This window comes from Elephantulus edwardii, unplaced genomic scaffold (genome assembly GCF_000299155.1).
Source record: "Elephantulus edwardii isolate Elephantulus edwardi_28Jun2011 unplaced genomic scaffold, EleEdw1.0 scaffold00286, whole genome shotgun sequence".
Lineage (NCBI taxonomy): Eukaryota > Metazoa > Chordata > Mammalia > Macroscelidea > Macroscelididae > Elephantulus > Elephantulus edwardii.
The window spans coordinates 1620400-1638578 of NW_006400036.1; the positions used below are offsets into that span (position 1 = coordinate 1620400).

Consider the following 18179-nt stretch of genomic DNA (forward strand, 5'->3'; position numbering starts at 1 on the left):
CACACATTCTCTGTCCTGGAGACATCTTGCTTTTACCCTTTCTTAGAAAGTGTTGCCCTTGTTCCCTCACTTATCTAAGCTTTCCCCACTCTTCAAAGCTCTCTTGAATCTTTTTTCCTTTCTGGCCCCTTCCTGAATTGGTATAAAAGAAGCACACTGGATTAAGAGTCAGAAGATGTCGGTTGAGCCTTTAGCTCAGCCACTTTAGGTCTGATCTTGAGAAAGCCGCTTTCTCTCTGCCTCGGTGTGCTTATTAATAATAATGCCTGTGCTGGTGTATGCTCAGGCTTAAGATTCCAGAGAGATACCCTTTGTGAAGTGCCTCTGAGACTTCAAAACACACCACCAGAGTAAGAGATCGTTATTCCCTGACTACTTTTTCCAAAATTGTTCCTTAATTTGTTATTTTTGTTGAATTAGTCAATTCATCTATCTTTCCCCAAGCATTTTTTGTGACAGACACTGAGGTTATAGTGACGTGGAGCTTCTGCATGCCAGCATTTAACATCCCATGGTTTGTGTGCTATTAAAAAAAGTAAGGTGGAATATGGGGGTGAAGGGATGAACCATGACAGGCAAAGGTGCTGTTGTAGCTACAGTAGTTAGGGAAATGCTTCTGAAGAGATGCTGTTTGAGCACAGATTGAATCAAGTCAGAAAGCCTTGTGATGCATCAGGAAAGATGCACCTTAGCTGGGGCAGGAAAGACAACCGCACATGCAAAGGCCCAGAGAGAGAAGTGGGTTCTGTGCACCATAGAAACAGCATGGAGGCCAGTTACAGGTGACAGTAAGGTGGTATTTCATGCTAAGGGTGATGGGAAGTAAATGAAAGGTTTTAAGCAGAAAAAGGATGTGGCTTTATGTATTTATTTATTCATTCATATAAAAGGTATTATTTTTAAGTGTTCGAGTCAGTGGTATTTAGAACATTCACAATATTGTACATCACCACTATCTAGTTCCAGAACAGTTTTATCATCCCAAAAGGAAACCCCACCTCCATAAACAGCTATTTCCCTGCTCCCCTCCCCACTCCTGGCAACCACTAATGTGCTTCCTGTCTCTGTGGATTTGCCTATCAGACCAGATTTATTTTTACAAGGATCACTCTGGCCGCTTGGGTAACAGGCTGCAGAGGGCAGGAGCAGCGGCGGAGAAAGGGAGCCCTGGGATAGTGAAGCTAGATTAGAGGAATAGAAGAGAAGTGACCAGACTCTAGATGTTTTGCTAAGGAGAATATTTTGGAGAATATGCAAGAAAGAGAAGTGTAAAAATTATTTCATAGTTTCAGGCCTGAGCCAGTAGGAAAGGAATAACTTCTGTGTTTTGTTTTGTTTCCCCCATAACTTAAGAGACCATCTACTTAAAGGTGGAAAATAATATTCAGGATTTTAAGAAGATACTTGGTCGTTCCTCACCCCCCCCAGAATAATGAATATTCATTCCTCACTTACCCAACCCCTTTCAATGCCTTGTTGGACCACAATTAACAACACAGTTGCGGTTAATGAGTGCACTTTGGGCCAGAAAAGAGGGCTGCAGTCCACTAACCAGCTTACTCAAACAAACCAACTCATCTTTGTCCAGTTGGAACACTGACCCTCCTTTGGGTTTCTGAGCCTGTCGATTGTACTGGAGTGGGTCGCCTGCTTTTCTCTCATGGACTGCTGTTGGATTCAAACCACGGAAGAAGGCAGCCTTTGGATTAGCAGCAAACTCCTAATGTCACCAGAGCTCCCCAATTTACTTCAACTTAGAAACACTCACTGCCTTAAAGTCATGGCTGACCCTCCAGCAGGTTTTCTGAGCCTCTAAGTCACACAGGTGGAGATTGTCCATCTTTTCTCCCTCAGCGTTGGTGGATTTGAATCACCAGAATGGTGCAGCCCTTGCTGCTTTTGGATTAGCACCTTGTCTCCCTCTGGACCACGCCCCAGGAGTTAGTTTAGACCCCTTGTTTTATGGGTGAGAAAACCAAAACTGAAGAGCCTAAAGATACAAGGTGAATAGCTCTTTTAATACTTGCTTTGTGAGTGAAAGTTCTCTTTTGATTTTATCATAAACTCCTTAAAAGCAAAAATTATGTCTTAACTTTTTCTCAGTTTTCCTTTATACCCAGAACAATGCTAAGTCATAATAGATAAAACCCTAAATACTGCATTGAACATAACTTCTAATGAAAGATCTTTATATAGTAGCTACTATGATCTTACCCACTTTGGTAAAAGTATATTCAGGGATAGGTTTCCAAGTAGGTTTGGTGCATCAGCAAATAAGAAACATCAAAGTAAATAAAATTCACCTTTAAACAATTCAAACAAAATTTAGAATAAGATAACCCAGAGAAAAGACATTTTTAAAAACAATTTTACTTTTGGCACACCTATAACTTTTGCGCATTACAGCATCAAGTCAACACATTGCCCTACAGCTGAAACTGACTCTGCTGGGCTTCCATTGGGTTGCTGAGGCTGTAAATTTCTTTCATGAAGTAGCTGTTGGATTTGAACTGCTAGAGAACCATGGCTTTTGGGTTAGCCGCCTGACTTTTCTATGTACAGTAACACCAGTATGGCACAGAGCACCCTCATTACAGTACAGTATTATTTACTCTTAGATTTAATTACATAGGATTGTGGCCAAAATATTTTTTGTCAGTTCATAGAACTTAGAAGCCTTAACTCAGTCTAAGAAATTCTTTCTTCTATGTCTGGAGTTTTCTTTTATATTTAATATCAGTGTTACATTGTGTCCATATAACTACTTCTTTTCTTTAACTGTTTGTCTGTTTCTTTTTAAAGTACTATAATTAGACCATAGTTCTGTTTTTAGTTTGTGTGTGTGTGTGTGCCGTCAAATCGGATCTGACTGGTACAGGAGGAGATTGCCCCTCCTTCTCCAGCAGAGCATCTGGTGGATTTGAACCATGTTAGACTATAGATCTAACTTACTGTGTTTTGACATAGCTAAAAGCTTCTTACATTTATTTTATTTCTTCTTTAATGTCTTTAATGCTTGTTTTAAAAAAGAATACTTTTTGAGTGACAAGAGCTATCAGTGGGACATTCCAACATTAACCTTAGATGAGAAATATCAACTGGGGTAAAAATCAAACAACATATCAGTTGCAGCCGGGTTGCTGCTGAGACTTGAGGAGCTAATGAATAGAACTGCTGCCCAGGGTTTTCTTGACTTAAGGGTAATGAAAGCTGATTGCATGTCCTTTTCATGACACTGCTGGGTGGGTTTTGAATACACTAATTTGAATGGATGCTCCTGGCTGGTCACTGAAGTACTTCAGAAGCAGCTTTCTACACCTTTTGAACTATTCTGCTTTTTTTTTTTTTTATTTTTTAGCATTTGCTTTTGCAGCGAACTCTGCACATAATCCCACATGGCTGTTTTGATCCAAAGCTTTCCCTTGAGGGATGGTGTAAGAGTTAGGGGTGTGCTTTGTAAACTTCCTTTCTTCATTTCTTTTTCCACTGCTTTCTGCCCCTACCTTCAAAGCGAAATGAAATTGAATGATTATTAGAGGGAATAAATCTGAAGCCTTGACATTTTGGATACTTGGGGCCAACCAAATGCAGCAAGGCTTTAAAGAAACACATCTGTCTTTTCAATAAAGCAGAAAAATGTTGGATTTGTATTTGACATGTTAGTGCTTTTGAGTAGAGAAACCAGTTCTGTTTAAAATTCTAGTCCAAAGAATTAACAAATGCTCTTTCCGTTTTACCTGACTTTGTTTCTTGATACATACAATATTCTGCAGTTCTAAACTAAAAATGAAATGGATATGTCCTTTTGGGACATATGCTCATATTTTTTAATAAAAAAATTTCACTAGCTCCTGTTAGGGAGTATAGTAATCAGTACAATGATAATAGTTAATGTTAATTGGACAATTATTATCTTGCCAGCACTGGCTGCATCAGACCCTTACATTATTCCGTAACAAAAATGAAAGCAGTGAAAAAAAAAAGCAAGCAAACAAGCAGTAACTCTAAAAGAATGTATGTTTTTAAGAGCAGAGGTTCATCCTTATGGATGAAACACATAGTAAGTGCTCAGTAAATGTTTTCCTGTGAACCCTATCAGGTAGATGCTACTCTGCATATTGCTGTTAGCTGATGGAGTCAGGATTCAAGCTGATATTCTTAGTTATTCACTCTGTTGAGTGCAGGATAATTTTCATTTCCTGCATCTAACTAGGAGACAGTGAAGTGTGTCTGGTTAAAAGGTTAGACAAGGCAGCAGCTATTTCTATACAAGGGATGTCAGAAAGCCTGGAATTATTAAAAGCAACTGAGTTATGAATAAGTCCTTAGAAATTATCCAAGACTGTTCCTAAATATAATAAATGCTTAATGTCTTAACTCTTCTTGACTGCTCTTGTTTCCACATCATTTCACCATTGCTCTCTTTGTGAATCTTTTTTTAATTAAATTTTATTAATTTTAATGAACATTTACAGAGATTTTGGGTTTTCATTCATTCATTGTTGCACTATTCTTTGTGAATCTTTTGAGATGTCTACCGTGTACCTCGCTGGGTTAAAGTGGTCAGAGATGGTTTAATGGTCAAGGTGATCCTTGTAGCTGGGGCAGAAAGTGCATTGTTAGGGATAGAAGAGATGTTCTACATGAGAAGATTCCTATAAATGGGGACAGAGGTGGAAAGTGTGTCCCCCCCTCTGTCCCTCGGACATAGAGGAGACTGACATGCATGGCAAAGACAGGATATGTGGGTTACTAGAGAGAGTAAATATTAAGATTAGCGGTTCAGGATTATTTTTTATGTTACATATGCTACATTATAGTTTTAACATTGGATTTGAAACTCTACATGTATCTCTACCTGTGAGAAACCAAATACCTTTTAATGTGAAATATAAAATTATATGGTCATTTCTTATGCTAGATTCTATGGTTACCCCATTGTATCTGGTTAAGCAATAATGCTGTGGCCTTTGGTGCCAGGTGGCCAATGAGACATACTTTGTCCTGATAAAAAGGTCATTTCCATTCAGCTTCCTGTATTTGAAATTTAAGAACCTAATTTACCAATCTTTTCCATCATGATGGACTGAAAAACATCTGTAAGGATTACCAAGAAGGGTCTTTGGATCCTGCTGCAGACTCTTTAGCAGGCTGTTTTGTCCAGGGGACCAGTGAATATGCCTTATTCATCCTGTATCTCTTCCAGCACTGACACAGTTCCTGGCATCAACTATGAATGCAGTAAATCGTGGTTGAATTGAATTTTCGAAGCCTGTGAGGCTGGCCACTTCGGCACTTGTGGGAGTAATTTGCAACTGAGCTGTATTTTTTTTTAATTTTTTTTATTTTGTGATATGTAACACCTTTAATATTGTTCGTAGGTCCAGCCTGATGACTGGAGGGCCTCAGCGAGGAGCGCCCAACCCTTGGCTCCTTGAGGAGCCTGAGGAGATGAGAGGCTTAGGTTTTGATGAAATCCGGCAACAGCAGCAGAGAATTATCCAAGGTACTGATACCCTGCTGAGTGTGGGCTCCGGAACCCTGCCAGGTTTTGATGTCAGTCAGGAATGCTCCTTATCCCCATTGAAAATTGACATGAAAATGGTCTTTCAAAGTTCTTGATGTTTTGGTGCCTCAGCTTACCTGGGGAAGAGACAGCTGCTGCCATTCCCTGGGGAGCTGACCGAGGTGGTGAGCTTTTTGGATTCTGAGAGCCCCAGGCCCTCAGACGTACATGTCCCTCCTTTTTTTCTACCACTGGGAATTGCTCCCTGAACATAAGATAAGACGCCACCTTTTTAAAGTATAAATCCATTTGGCTTTAACATTTAAGTGCATCTTGCTTAGCAGCTGTTAAACCTGCTAATTCTTTTGTATTGTTGCTGTGGTACAAATATCCAAAACAAAGCATTTTCCCTGTTATTATTTTTTAGATGTACAACTTATGGACGTCAGTTGTTGTTGTTATTATATGCTATCAAGTCGCCTGCGACTAATAGTGACCCAGTGTACAACAGCCTTAAACCCTGCTTATCCTGTGCCAATCTGTTTCCAACACACCTACCCTCATTACCCCAGACACTGAATCAATCCATCTCATCGAGGGCCTTCCTCTCCTGCGCTGTCCCTTCACCCTCCCAAGCATGATATCCCTCTTCAAGGATTGGTCCCTCCTTACAACATATCCAAAGTATGTCAGACAAAGCTTCAGAATCCCTGGTTTCACCCTCTAGGATGAACCTGTTTGTTCTCTTAGCAGTCCATTAGTTACATTCACCAAACTGTACAATCATCACCCCTACCTGTCTCTAGTTTCTATCTGTTTAGAGCCCTTTAAGCAGTAATTTTCCAGTTCCTCTTCACCATCTTCCCCTTGCAACCACTAACATACTTTGGTCTCTATATATTTCTCTGTTCTATTTCATGCAGTTTATGTCCTTTTGTATCTGTTTCCCTCAGCACATTTTCAGGGTTTGTCTGTGTTGTATGTACCAGACCTTGTTCTTCTTGGGGCTGTGTTTTATCTCATTGTGTATACCACAATTTCACCATTTTAATTTTAATTTAATTTTATTTATTATTGTATTTTATTTCACCATTTGTGTATTAATAGACACAAATGTTAGGTTGTCTACACCTTTGGGGTCTTGTGGATAGTGCTGCAGCAGACCCTGGTATACAAGTATCTGTTCAAGTCTCTGGTCTCAAGTCTCTTGGGTGTGTACCTAGAGTGGAATTGCTAGGCCATACAGTATCCAGTGTTTAACAGTTTGAGGAACTGCCGCACTGTTTTCCTTCATGGCTACTCATTTTACATTCCTGCCAACAATGGATGAAGGCCTCAGTTTCTCCACATCCTTGTCACCTTGTTTTCTTCCTTTTTTTTTTAAATCCTTCTATCCTAGTTAAGCTGTAGTATCATCTCATTGTGGTTCAGATTATGAATAATGACATTGAGGGTCTTTTCTGCAGTTTCTTGGTTTATTTATTTTTTTAAGTATACCTGATAATTATTTAAAATTTTTTCTTTTTTTTTAATTTCAGAAGCAATTAATGATTTTAAAATATGTTATGTGCTGTTGAGTTGCCTGTGACTCATAGTGACCCTTTGTACAACAGCTCTGAACCCTGCCTTCTCTTGAGCCAACTTTATTGTCTTTGACAGACCCAATTCCACTTCTCTAGTCACTGAGTCAGTCCATCTCATCCTGGTTCTTCCTGTCCTGCACTGTCCCTCCACTCTTCCAAGTATGATGTTCCTCTCCAAGGACTGGTCCTCCTGGCCATGTACCCAAATTATGTGGGACTGAGCTTCAAAATTCTTGCCTCCAGGAAAAGCTTGGTTTTACCCTCTCCAGGTTTGGCCTGTTTGTTCTCCTGGCAGTCCATGATCTGTTCAACACTCTTTGCCAGCAAACAATATAGTGGTATATAAAAAGAAAGCCCTTCTTAGTATTCAACAGACCTCTGGTGGCATAGTGGAAAATGTATTGCACTGGTAGCCAAAAGGTCATCAGTTCACATCCACCAACCACTATAAGAGAGAAAGATGGGCTGTGCTCTACCATAACAATTGATAGCCTTGGAAACCTAATAGAAGGCTACTATGAGTCAAAACTAAGTTGATGGCAGTAGGATTGCATCTCCAATCTCAAACTGTAAATGGGTTAACCTTTATTTCCCTGCATATTTTTATATACATCAACATGCATATATAAGGACACATGTGTTTTATTTCAATAAAGCTCTGTTATACATATTATTCTGGAAATTATCAAACAATATCATTAATATCATATGCACCCAAAATATTGCTGAAGATTATTCAAAGATATCTAGAAAAGTACATAGATATCTATGTAGTTTAGGTGGTATTTAGAAGAGGCCGTAGCACCAGGGATATCATTGCTGATGTCAGATGGATCCTGGCTGAAAGTAAAGAATATCAGGAGAATGTCCATTTGTTTTATTGACTATGCAAAGGAATTTAGCTTTGCGGGTCACAAAAAAATTATAGCTAACATTGAGAAAAATGGGAATCCTAGGACACTTAATTGTGCTCATGTGAAACCTATACCTAGGCCAAGAGGCTGTTTGTTGTGTGAATAGAGCAAAGGGGACACTATGTGGTTTAAAATTAAGAAAGGAGTTTGTCAGTATTATTTTTTTTCTCCATACCTATTCAATCTGTATGCTGATGAAATTATTCAAGAAACTAGATTCTATGAAGAAGAATTTGGCATCATGATTGGAGGCAGACTCGTCAGTAACCTACATTATGTAGCAGATGAGCCAACTTCTTTTGCTGAAAGTGAAAAAGATATGAAATGCTTGCTGTATTTTAATGTCAAGAAAACAAAGGTCCTCATTACAGGACCAACAGTTAACATTATAGATTGATGAAGAAAGGATTGAAATTGTCAACTATTTCATCTTGCTTGGGTCAACAATCAACACCCTTGGTATCAGCAGTCAGGAAATCAGGAGACATATTACACTGGGAAAGTCTGCAGTCAGGGACCTCTCCAAATAATTAAGGAGTAGTGATATCAGTTTGAAGACTAAGGTGTGCCTGATTTAGGCTATGATCTTTTCAGTCACTGTAATACATCAGAGAGCAGAGCAAATAAGGATAATAGAACTGATGACTTTGAACTGTGGTGTTGAAGAAGAGTACTGAATATCCCATGCACTGCCAAAAGAACAAACAGAGATGTCTTGGAAAAAATGTGAAGCCAGAGTGCTCCTTGGAGGCAAGGATTGTGAAGCTTCATCTTTCATACTTTGGACTTGTATGTAGGTGTGGCTATTACTTGGAAAGGGACATCATGCTTGGAAAGAGGGAGTGTCAGCAAAGGAGAGGAAGACGCCAAATGAGATGGACTGACACTGTGACCCCAGCAATGGATTCTGGTGTGTTAGAGATGATGAGTATTGCACAGGACAGGGTAGGATTCAGGTTGGCTCTTCTGAGTGTTGCTATGAGTCGTACTCAACTCAACAACACCTAACAACAACATGCAGATAACACAACTTTGCTTGCTGAGAGTGAGGAGGACTTGAAGCACTTGCTGCAGAAGATGAAGGAATAGAATCTTCAATCTTTTCTCCACCCATCATGATGTTACCTATTGGTCCAGTGGTAAGAATTCTTGTTTTCTTGATGCTGAGATGCAGTATATCTGTCATGATGCTACCTGTTGATCCAGTGGTAATAATTTTTGTTTTCTTGACTTTGAGATGCAATACATGCTAAACTTGTCAGCAATTTCATCTTACTTCAATCCACAGTCAACATCCTTGTTACCAGCAGTCAGGAGATCAAGAGCTGTATTGCACTGGAAAGTCTGCATTTGAGGGCCTCTCCAAATTATTGAGGAGCAGTGGTGTCAGCTTGAGGATGAGGGTGTGCCTGATTCAGGCCATGGTCAGTTCAATCAGTTGCTATGCATTTGAAAGCTGGACAGTGAACAAAGGTGACAGAAGAAGAATTGATGCCTTTGGGCTGTATTGTTGGAGTACAGTGCTGAATATCTCATGGATTCCCAAAAGAACCAACAAATATCTTGGAGAAAGTCAGCCAGAGTGCTCCTTATAGGCAAAGATGATAATGCTGATAAAGCTTCATCTTACATTGGGCATATTGCTAGGAGAGGCTATTTCTTGGAGAAGGACATAATGCTTGGGAAGGTGGAGGGTCAAGGAAAGAGAAGACCCTCAACCAGATAGATTGACATAGTAACTGCTGCAGTGGGCTTAAGTGTGCCAGAAATTGTGAGAATGACATAGGATAGGACAAGGTTCAGATCTGTTGGTTATGAGGTTGATATAGGTTGTACTCGACTCAATGGCATCTACCACCACCAACATACATATTTACAACTTATTTCATGTATTTTTAAGCTTGATATGTATCTTACTATGTCCTAGGGAGCTCTGGTAGCCTAGTGATAAGAAGCTGTGCTGAAATCCCAAGGGCACATGATTCGATCCACCAGCTTCTCCAGAGGAGAAGGAAAGATGGACAATCTCCTGCCGTAAGACTTACTGTTTCTGAAAACTCACTGGAGGGTGAGCTATGGGTCGGTTCCAACCCAGTAGTATACAACAGCAACATGAGTCATGGGGACCTCTGGTGTACAGTGGATAAAGACTTGTGCCACGAGCCCAGTTGGACTCCACCAGCTGCTCATGGGAAAAAGATTAACCATCATCTCCAGCCTGTGAAAACCCCCTAGAAGTCAGTAGTAGATCAATTCTGACTTGAGGGCACATAACAAATAACACGTAACAACAAGTACCTTGAACATTTTTTCATTAAATATGTACAGATATGTTATTCTTTCTAATTCTGCCTTTCTTTTTTTTATATTACAAGACAGTAATCTTTTATTCAAACATTTTTTGTGTGCATGTCTAAAATTATGCATGGAGAGACTAATATTCTTCATAAATTAGGATAAATCTAATAATATCACTATTCTAAGCCAGTATTATTTACAAAAATGAACCTCTTCTTTATTATCAGGTTCACAAGACTAAATTTTACACCAACCTCAGTCTAGTTTTAAAACTTTCCCTCTCTCATCAAATGCCCAGCAACCCTTATGGGGATGGGAGCAACTATATTCATCATTCACCAGGAATGTAGAATCACACATGAACAACAACAGCAAAAAAAAAAAGTAAATCATTCCAAACAATTTCTATCTGCTTTCCAAAGGATGCTTTGTCTAATTTACCCTTTCTGTACAGACATGTAGGAGAGAGACTCCATAAAGGATAGTAATGCTAATTAAATTAATTTCTTCAAAAAGTGAACAAGATAGCGTAGTGTGTATAAGGATGAACTACTCTGGGTGATCCTAGCAGAAAATGATGTAAACTTAAAACCCAACTTAGTAACATGTAGCCCAGCTGACCATCTCAAAAATATCTTTTTCATTTCATTGAGATGATATGGGCAATTTTTTTACTTTCCAGCTGAATACAGTGCCACAATCTTTCAAAGCAGATAAAGAAAAAGCTTACTTATTGGAAATTAAAATTAAAATGTTAAATAATAAAAATTGCTGGCTTATTATACAGTGTCTGACAGATTCCAATATGCTTGGATCCAGAAAGTAATTCTATCTTAGTTGCTAGTGTAATTCTGCCTTTCTTAAACAGCTTTATTGAGGCACAGATATATAGTACAAATTGCACAAGTCTAGAGTGCTGGTACACTGAGGCAATTAAAACTAATGTGATAAATAAAATGTGTATTATTGTTGAATAGAAAATGAATTGGCTCTGTAAACTTTCATCCAAACTAGTGTGAGGTTTTAAACAAAATATCTTACTGTGTTTCTATGAAAGCTTACAGAGAAAATTAGATACCTATTTAATAATTTAATGATGAGCTGTGCAAGGATATCAAGAATATTATCCAAGAAGAGTGCAAAAGGCCATTACAAAGCCAGAGGAGAAAGGAAGAAAAGACCAAAATGGATGTCAGAAGAGACTCTGAATATTGCACTAGAGAACCAAGATGCCAAAACAGAGGGAAGAATTCAAGATATTAAAGAGCTGAACAAAGATTTCAAAAGGCAGCATGGGAAGATAGTATTACAATGAAATGTGCAAGGAGCTGGAGACAGAAAATCAAAAGAACTAAACTTGCTAAGCATTTCTTAAGATCAACAAACTGAAGAATAAATTCAAACCTCAAGTCACTATACTTAAGGATGCTTTGGGCAGAATATTAAATGATCCAGGAAGTATTAAAAGAAGATGGAAAGAGTATACAGAGTCATTGTACCAAAAATAATTGGCAGACATAGAAGAATTTCATGAAACAACATATGAGCAAGAGCCTATGGTGATGAAGGAAGAAGTTCAAGCTTCTTTGAAGAAATTGGCAAAAAAATAAAGCCCCAGGAATTGATGGTACCAGCTGATGTCTTTCAGCTAACACATGCTGCCCTAGATGTGCTCACCAAGTTGTGTCAAGAAATATGGACAACCACCAGAGATCTATATTTGTTCCCATTCTAAAGAAAGGTGATCCAACCGAGTATGGAAATTATTAAACAATATCATTGATACCACATGCAAGGAAGATTCTGCTGAAGAGTATCCAAAAACAACTGGAAAAGCACATCAACAGAGAACTGCCAGAAGGGCAGTTTGGGTTTAGAAGTGGCCGTGGTTTTAGGGATATTGTGTCTAATGTTAGATGGATCTTGGCTGAAAGCAGGGAGTACCAGAGTAATGTCTATCTGTGTTTCATTGATTATGCAAAGGCATTTGACTGTGTGGATCACAACAAACTGTGGCTGACTCTGAGAAGAATGGAAATCCCAGAACACTTGATCATGCTTATGCGAAACCTATATTTGGACCTGTAGGCGGACGTCAGAACAGAACAATGAAACACTGCATGGTTCAGTATTGGGAAGGGTGTATGCCAAGGCTGTGTCTTATCTCCATACCTTTTCAACCTATTTGCAGAACAGATTATACGGGAGGTTGGGCTGTATGAAGAGATATGTAGCATCAGGATTGGAGGAAGATTCATTAACAGGAGAACCTGAAGCACTTGTTGCAGAAGGTCAAGGACTGAAGCTCAGTATCAAGAAGACAAAGATTCTCACCACTGGACCAATTGGCAGCATCAGGATGGTAAAGAGATTGAGATTGTTAATAGCTTTCGTTTACTTGACTCCACAGTCAACACTCTGGGCAGCAGCAGCCAGGAAGTTAAAAGACGTATTGCAATGGGAAAGTCTGCTGTTAGAGACCTCTCCAAAGTACTGAAGAGCCACGATGTCACTCTGGAGACTAAGGTGCACCTGATACAGGCTGTGGTCTTTGCAACCACTTGCTCTACATCAGAGAGCTGGACAATGACTAAGGACGATAGGAGAATTAATGCTTTTGAGCTGTGGTGTTGGAGAAGAGTATTGAATAAATATACCATGGACTGCTAAAAGAATGAACAGATTTGTCCTGGAGAAGGTTATACCAGGCTGCTCCTTGGATGCAAAGATTCTGAAGCTTCATCTGACATAGTTTGGACATGTTATAAGGAGGGACCAGTCCTTGGAGAGGGACATGATACTTGGGTGGGTGGAGAGATAGCACAGGAGAGGAAGGCCCTCTATGAGATGAATTGATTTGGTCACTGGAATAATGGGGGTAGATGTATCTGAAACAGTGAGATTGGCACAGGATAAATCAGGATTTAGGGCTGTTGTACATAGGGTCACTATGAATTGCGGGAATTCGACAGCACATAACAACAATAACAACAACATATTTTGCAATTTGTCAGTGTTCTCTCCATTTTGTTTGTTCCATCTCAATTATTGAAGCATCCCCATCCCCCACCTCCCCACACATTACTCCTCATATTTGCTTTGGGGTAAATGTTGACTATTTGGACTCCTATAGATGGTTTTTCTAAAAGAGCTCCTTGATGATATTTTTTAACACGAACCAATCTCTTCTTTCCATATGCATATAAGGAAGACCTATTAATATGAACTATCATCTAAGTTTACTCACCAGACACGAAGTCCAGACATGAAAGAACTCAGGATATCTACCAGTTTCTGCATTCTGAAATTGACTGAACATGAAATCAAGAAGCATTTATATATATATATATGAAGCATTTATAATAACTTTTAATAATTTATAATTGTAATGAAAAAATTGGGGAAAAATAAAGGAGGACTGGTAGTCAGATTTATGGCCTTGGTGATAGAAATGAGGCCAGAGATAGTATCATAGGATGTTGTATGACCAGTAACTTATTTGTTGCAAACACCTTTTTAAAAAAAACCATAAACAGCAACTGCATGAATGTACTTTGCTTAATAGAATAGACAGGAGTCAAAGGAACTACATCTGAGAAAAGAGACAGTTGTTACTGTTATGTATCACTGAGATGCTCACCAGTGCATGCCAGGAAATGTGAAGGGCAGTTGCCTGGCTGATTGACTAGAGGAGATCATATTTGTTCTTATTCCCAAGAAAGATAACCCAACAAAATGTGGAAACTATTGAACAATATCATTAATATCACATGCAAGCAAATATTGCTGAAGATCACTACCAGAAGTTCAAGTAGGATGTAGAAGAGACCATGGCACCAGGGATGTCAATGCTGATGTCAGATGCATCCTGGCTGAAAAGCAGAGAATATTAGAATGTCTAGTTTTTGTTTTATTGACTATAAAAAGGCATTTGACTGTATGGATCATAAAAAACTATGGCTAACATTGAGAAGAATGGGAATTCCAGAACACTTAATTGTGCTCATACAAAATCTATACCTAGATCAAGAAACTGTTGTCCAAATGGAACAAAGGAACACTACATGGTTTAAAATCAGAAAGGGTGTGCATCAGGGATGAATGCTTTTTTTATACCTATTCAGTATGTATGTTGAGCAAAGAATTAGTGAAGCTGGACTCTATGAAGAGGAATTTGGTATCAGGATTAGAGGAAGAATCATCAACATCCTGCATTATGCAGATGGCACAGCCTTGCTTGCTGAAAATGAGGATGACTTAAAATACTTCCTGCAGATCAAGGACTACAGTCTTTGCAATGGCGACATCTCAACATCAAAATAAGCAAACAGAAACAACAACAACAAAGGTCTTCACCACTGGGCCAATAGGCAGCATCATAATTGATCAAGACAGTATTGAATAATTTTAATCTTGCTTGGATCAGCAACTGACACCCTTGGTACCAGCAGTGAGAAGATCAGAAGAGGTATTATATTGGGCAAGTATGCTGTCAGGAATCTGTCAAAAATGCAGAAGAGCAATGATGCCAGTTTGAAGACTAAGGTGCACCGAATTTAGGTCCTGGTCTTTTAAATCACTTGCTACACATCTGAGAGCTGGACAGAGAATACGAATTGCAAAATAATTGATGCCTTTTACTTGTGGTGTTGGAAAAGAGTACTTAATATTCCATGAACTGTCAAAAGAATACACAGATATGTTTTAGAACAAGTGCAACCAGAGTGGTCCTTGCAGGCAAAGATGACAAAGGTTCATCTCACATACTTTGAGCATGTTGCTAAGAGAGGTGGTTCCTTAGAAAGAGGCATCATGTTTGCAAAGTTGGAAGGTGAATAAAAGACAGGAAGACACTCATTGAAATGGATTGATCCAGTAACTGGAGCAATGGGCTAAAATGTGTCAGAAATGATGATAGGACACGGTTCAGGTCTTTTGTTCATAGGGTCACACTCAACTTGATGGCACCTCACAACAATGACCGTCTTGTCGTAACTGACTCATAGCTGACCCTCAAATGGGTCTTTAGAGATTCTAAATCACATGCAAGAAAATTGCCTTTCTCCTGTAGAGCAATTGGTGAATTTAAACCATGTGCTTTTAGGTTAGCTGCACAACTCCTTCCTACTAGGCCACCAGAGCTCCACATGTGTGGAAAGAGACAGTAGAGAAGCGCAACATCATCAGTCAGAACAAGGCCAAAAACTAACTATGAAACTGACTATCTATTACTCATATGCAAGTTCAAATTGAAACTAAAGATTATGAAAAATACATCCATGAAAGCTAAAATATGATCTTGAATATCCAAGTGAATCTAGAGGCCATCTCATGAATCAGTTTGATACATTGATTACTAATGATTGCAGATAACTAATGATTGAATTGTGGAATGACATCAGGAGCATGATACATGAAAAAAGGAAAAGGTTATTTTAAAAACAGGGAAGGAAAGAGGAGACCAAAATGGATCTTAAGGCAGACTTTTTTTTTAACACTAGTAGTTGTTGTTATGTGCCTTCGAGTTGCTTACGACTCATAGTGACCCTATGTACAACAGCCCTGAAACCTGCTCTGTCCTGTGCCGACTTTACTGTCTCTGATACACCTACCCTCATTACCCCAATCACTGCATCCATCTCACTGAGTGTCTCCCTCTCTTTCTCCGTCCCTCTACTCTTCCAAGCATGATGTTCCTCTCCAAGGATTGGTCCGTCCATGCAGCGTGCCCAAAATATGTCAGATGAAGCCTCAGGATCCTTGCCTCCAAGGAGCATCCTGGCTTCACCCTCTCTAGGATGAACCTGTTTGTTCTCCTGGCAGTTCATTGTTTGGTTTGAAGATTACTTCAGGGGTAATTTGTGGTTAAAGGATTAAATTTTTTTCTCAGGTCAGGAGTTCATCTATCCTCTGGCTCCAGAAAGTCTGGAGTCCATAAGAATTTTAAAGTCTCTCCTTAATTTCCCCCTGTTTGATCAGGGTTCTTCAATGGAATCTTGAATAAAACTGTTCAGTCGTGCTAGCTATGGTACCATCCATTTCTTTTGATGTCATAACAAAAGGAAACAATTGTTCTGTAGCTAATAGCCATACATTCTGTATCCTCCTCTTGTGTCTGAGAACAATGTCTCAGAACTTTGTACCTGAGAACATTGCATGAGAGTAGAGATCAGTTGTTGTTGTTAAGTGCCATCAAGTTGCCTGCGACTCCTAGCAACCCTATGTACAACCCTAAACCCTGATTTATCCCTTTCCAATCTTATTGTCTCCAACACACCTATCCCCATTACCCCAGTGATGGAATCAATCTATCTCATAGAGGGTCTTCCTCTCCTGCACTGTCTTTCCACCCTCCCAAGCATGACATTTCTCTCCAAGGACTGATCCCGCCTTGCAACATGTCCAAAGTATGTCGGGTGAAGCTTCAGAATCCTTGCCTCCAAGGAGCAGCCTGGTTTCACCCTCCCCAGGACAAACTTGTTTGTTCTCCTGACAGTCCCTGGTATAGTCTATACTCCTCTCCAGCACTACAGCTCAAAGGCATCAACTCTTCCTTCTATCTTCCTTAGTCATTGTTCAGCTCACTGATGCATAGCAAGTAACTGAAAAGACCGTGGCCTGTATCAGGCACACCTTAGTCTCTAGACTGACATCATTGCTCTTCAGTACTTCGGAGAGGTTTCTGACAACCGCCTTTCACAATGCTTAAATGATTGCTTAAAAGCTTAGAGCCCAGGCACTACACTAAATAAACTAAATCATAGAAGGGCTGAACAAATTACCAGGCCAATTAACTGGGCTGTAACATGAAACCAAAGGCCTAGTGGTAAATAGCTATGCTGTATTCCTGAAGGCATGTGGTTTGAATCTACCAGCCACTCTGTGGGAGAAGGCAATATCCTCGCATGTGATTAACTGCCTCTGAAAACTCGTTGGAGGATCAGCTGTGGGTCAGTTCCGACTCAACAGTACACAACAACAACAATATCAACCATGAAACCATGATCTTAAACCCCCAAGGACCGCTAGAGGCCTCATTGGTAGAAGTCATAGTGCTAACCCACAGGCCATGCTTTATGGGAGAAGGGCAATCTTCTCCCGTTCAGAAACCCACTGGAGAGTCAGTTATAAGTCTGTTCCAACTTGACAACATTGAGAAAGAAAACCTCCAAACCAAGAAATTAAATTTCATGAGGTTTTTGAGTGTATATAAGTAGTCAGTATTAACAGCTCAACTTTTTACACCACTAATTGCAGTAATTGACTGTACAACCATTATCTGTAGTCAATGAGATTTTACCGTCACTTTATACTGAAAAGACAGAAACAGTAACCTTTTCCCCATCTTTTCTGCTTCTGATAACCTCTAATAAACTTTAGGCATTATACATTTGTCCATTCTTTATAAATATAAATGTACAGGGAGCTCTGGTGATCTAGTGAGTAGGAAGTTGTACTGCAAAGCTAAAGGCAGGCTGTTTGAATCCATCAGTTGTTTTATGGTAGAAGGATGGGCATTCTCCTCCCATGTGATTTATAGCCTCTAAAAACCCCATTAAAGAATCAACTATGAATCAGTTCTGACTTGTGACAGAGTTGAGTTATAGATACATTTATCTGTCTGACAAAATTTATCGTTGTTACTTTTGTGTGCCATCGAGTTGGAACTGACCCATAGCTGACCCTCCAGTGCATTTTCAGAAGTAGTTTAATTGCACAGAAGATTGCCCATACTTCTCCTGTGGTGAACTCAAACTACGTGCCTTTGGGATTGCAGCACAGCATCTTGCCATTAAGCCACTAAACCTCATTGCTGTTGTTATGTGCTGTCGACCATGGCAACTCTATGTACAGCAACTCTGAACCAGCCCTGTCCTG

General features: G+C 39.5%; 1 protein-coding gene across 1 annotated transcript in view; it reads left to right on the top strand.

The window, feature by feature from the left end:
• The window catches only part of LOC102853706 (syntaxin-8-like), a 288802-nt gene that overhangs the window by 91044 nt on the left and 179579 nt on the right, over positions 1 to 18179 (top strand). Inside the window, exon 5 of the mRNA XM_006900521.1 lies at positions 5382 to 5506. Coding sequence (XP_006900583.1) covers positions 5382 to 5506 — 125 coding nt within the window. The remainder of the gene's footprint in view (positions 1 to 5381; positions 5507 to 18179) is intronic.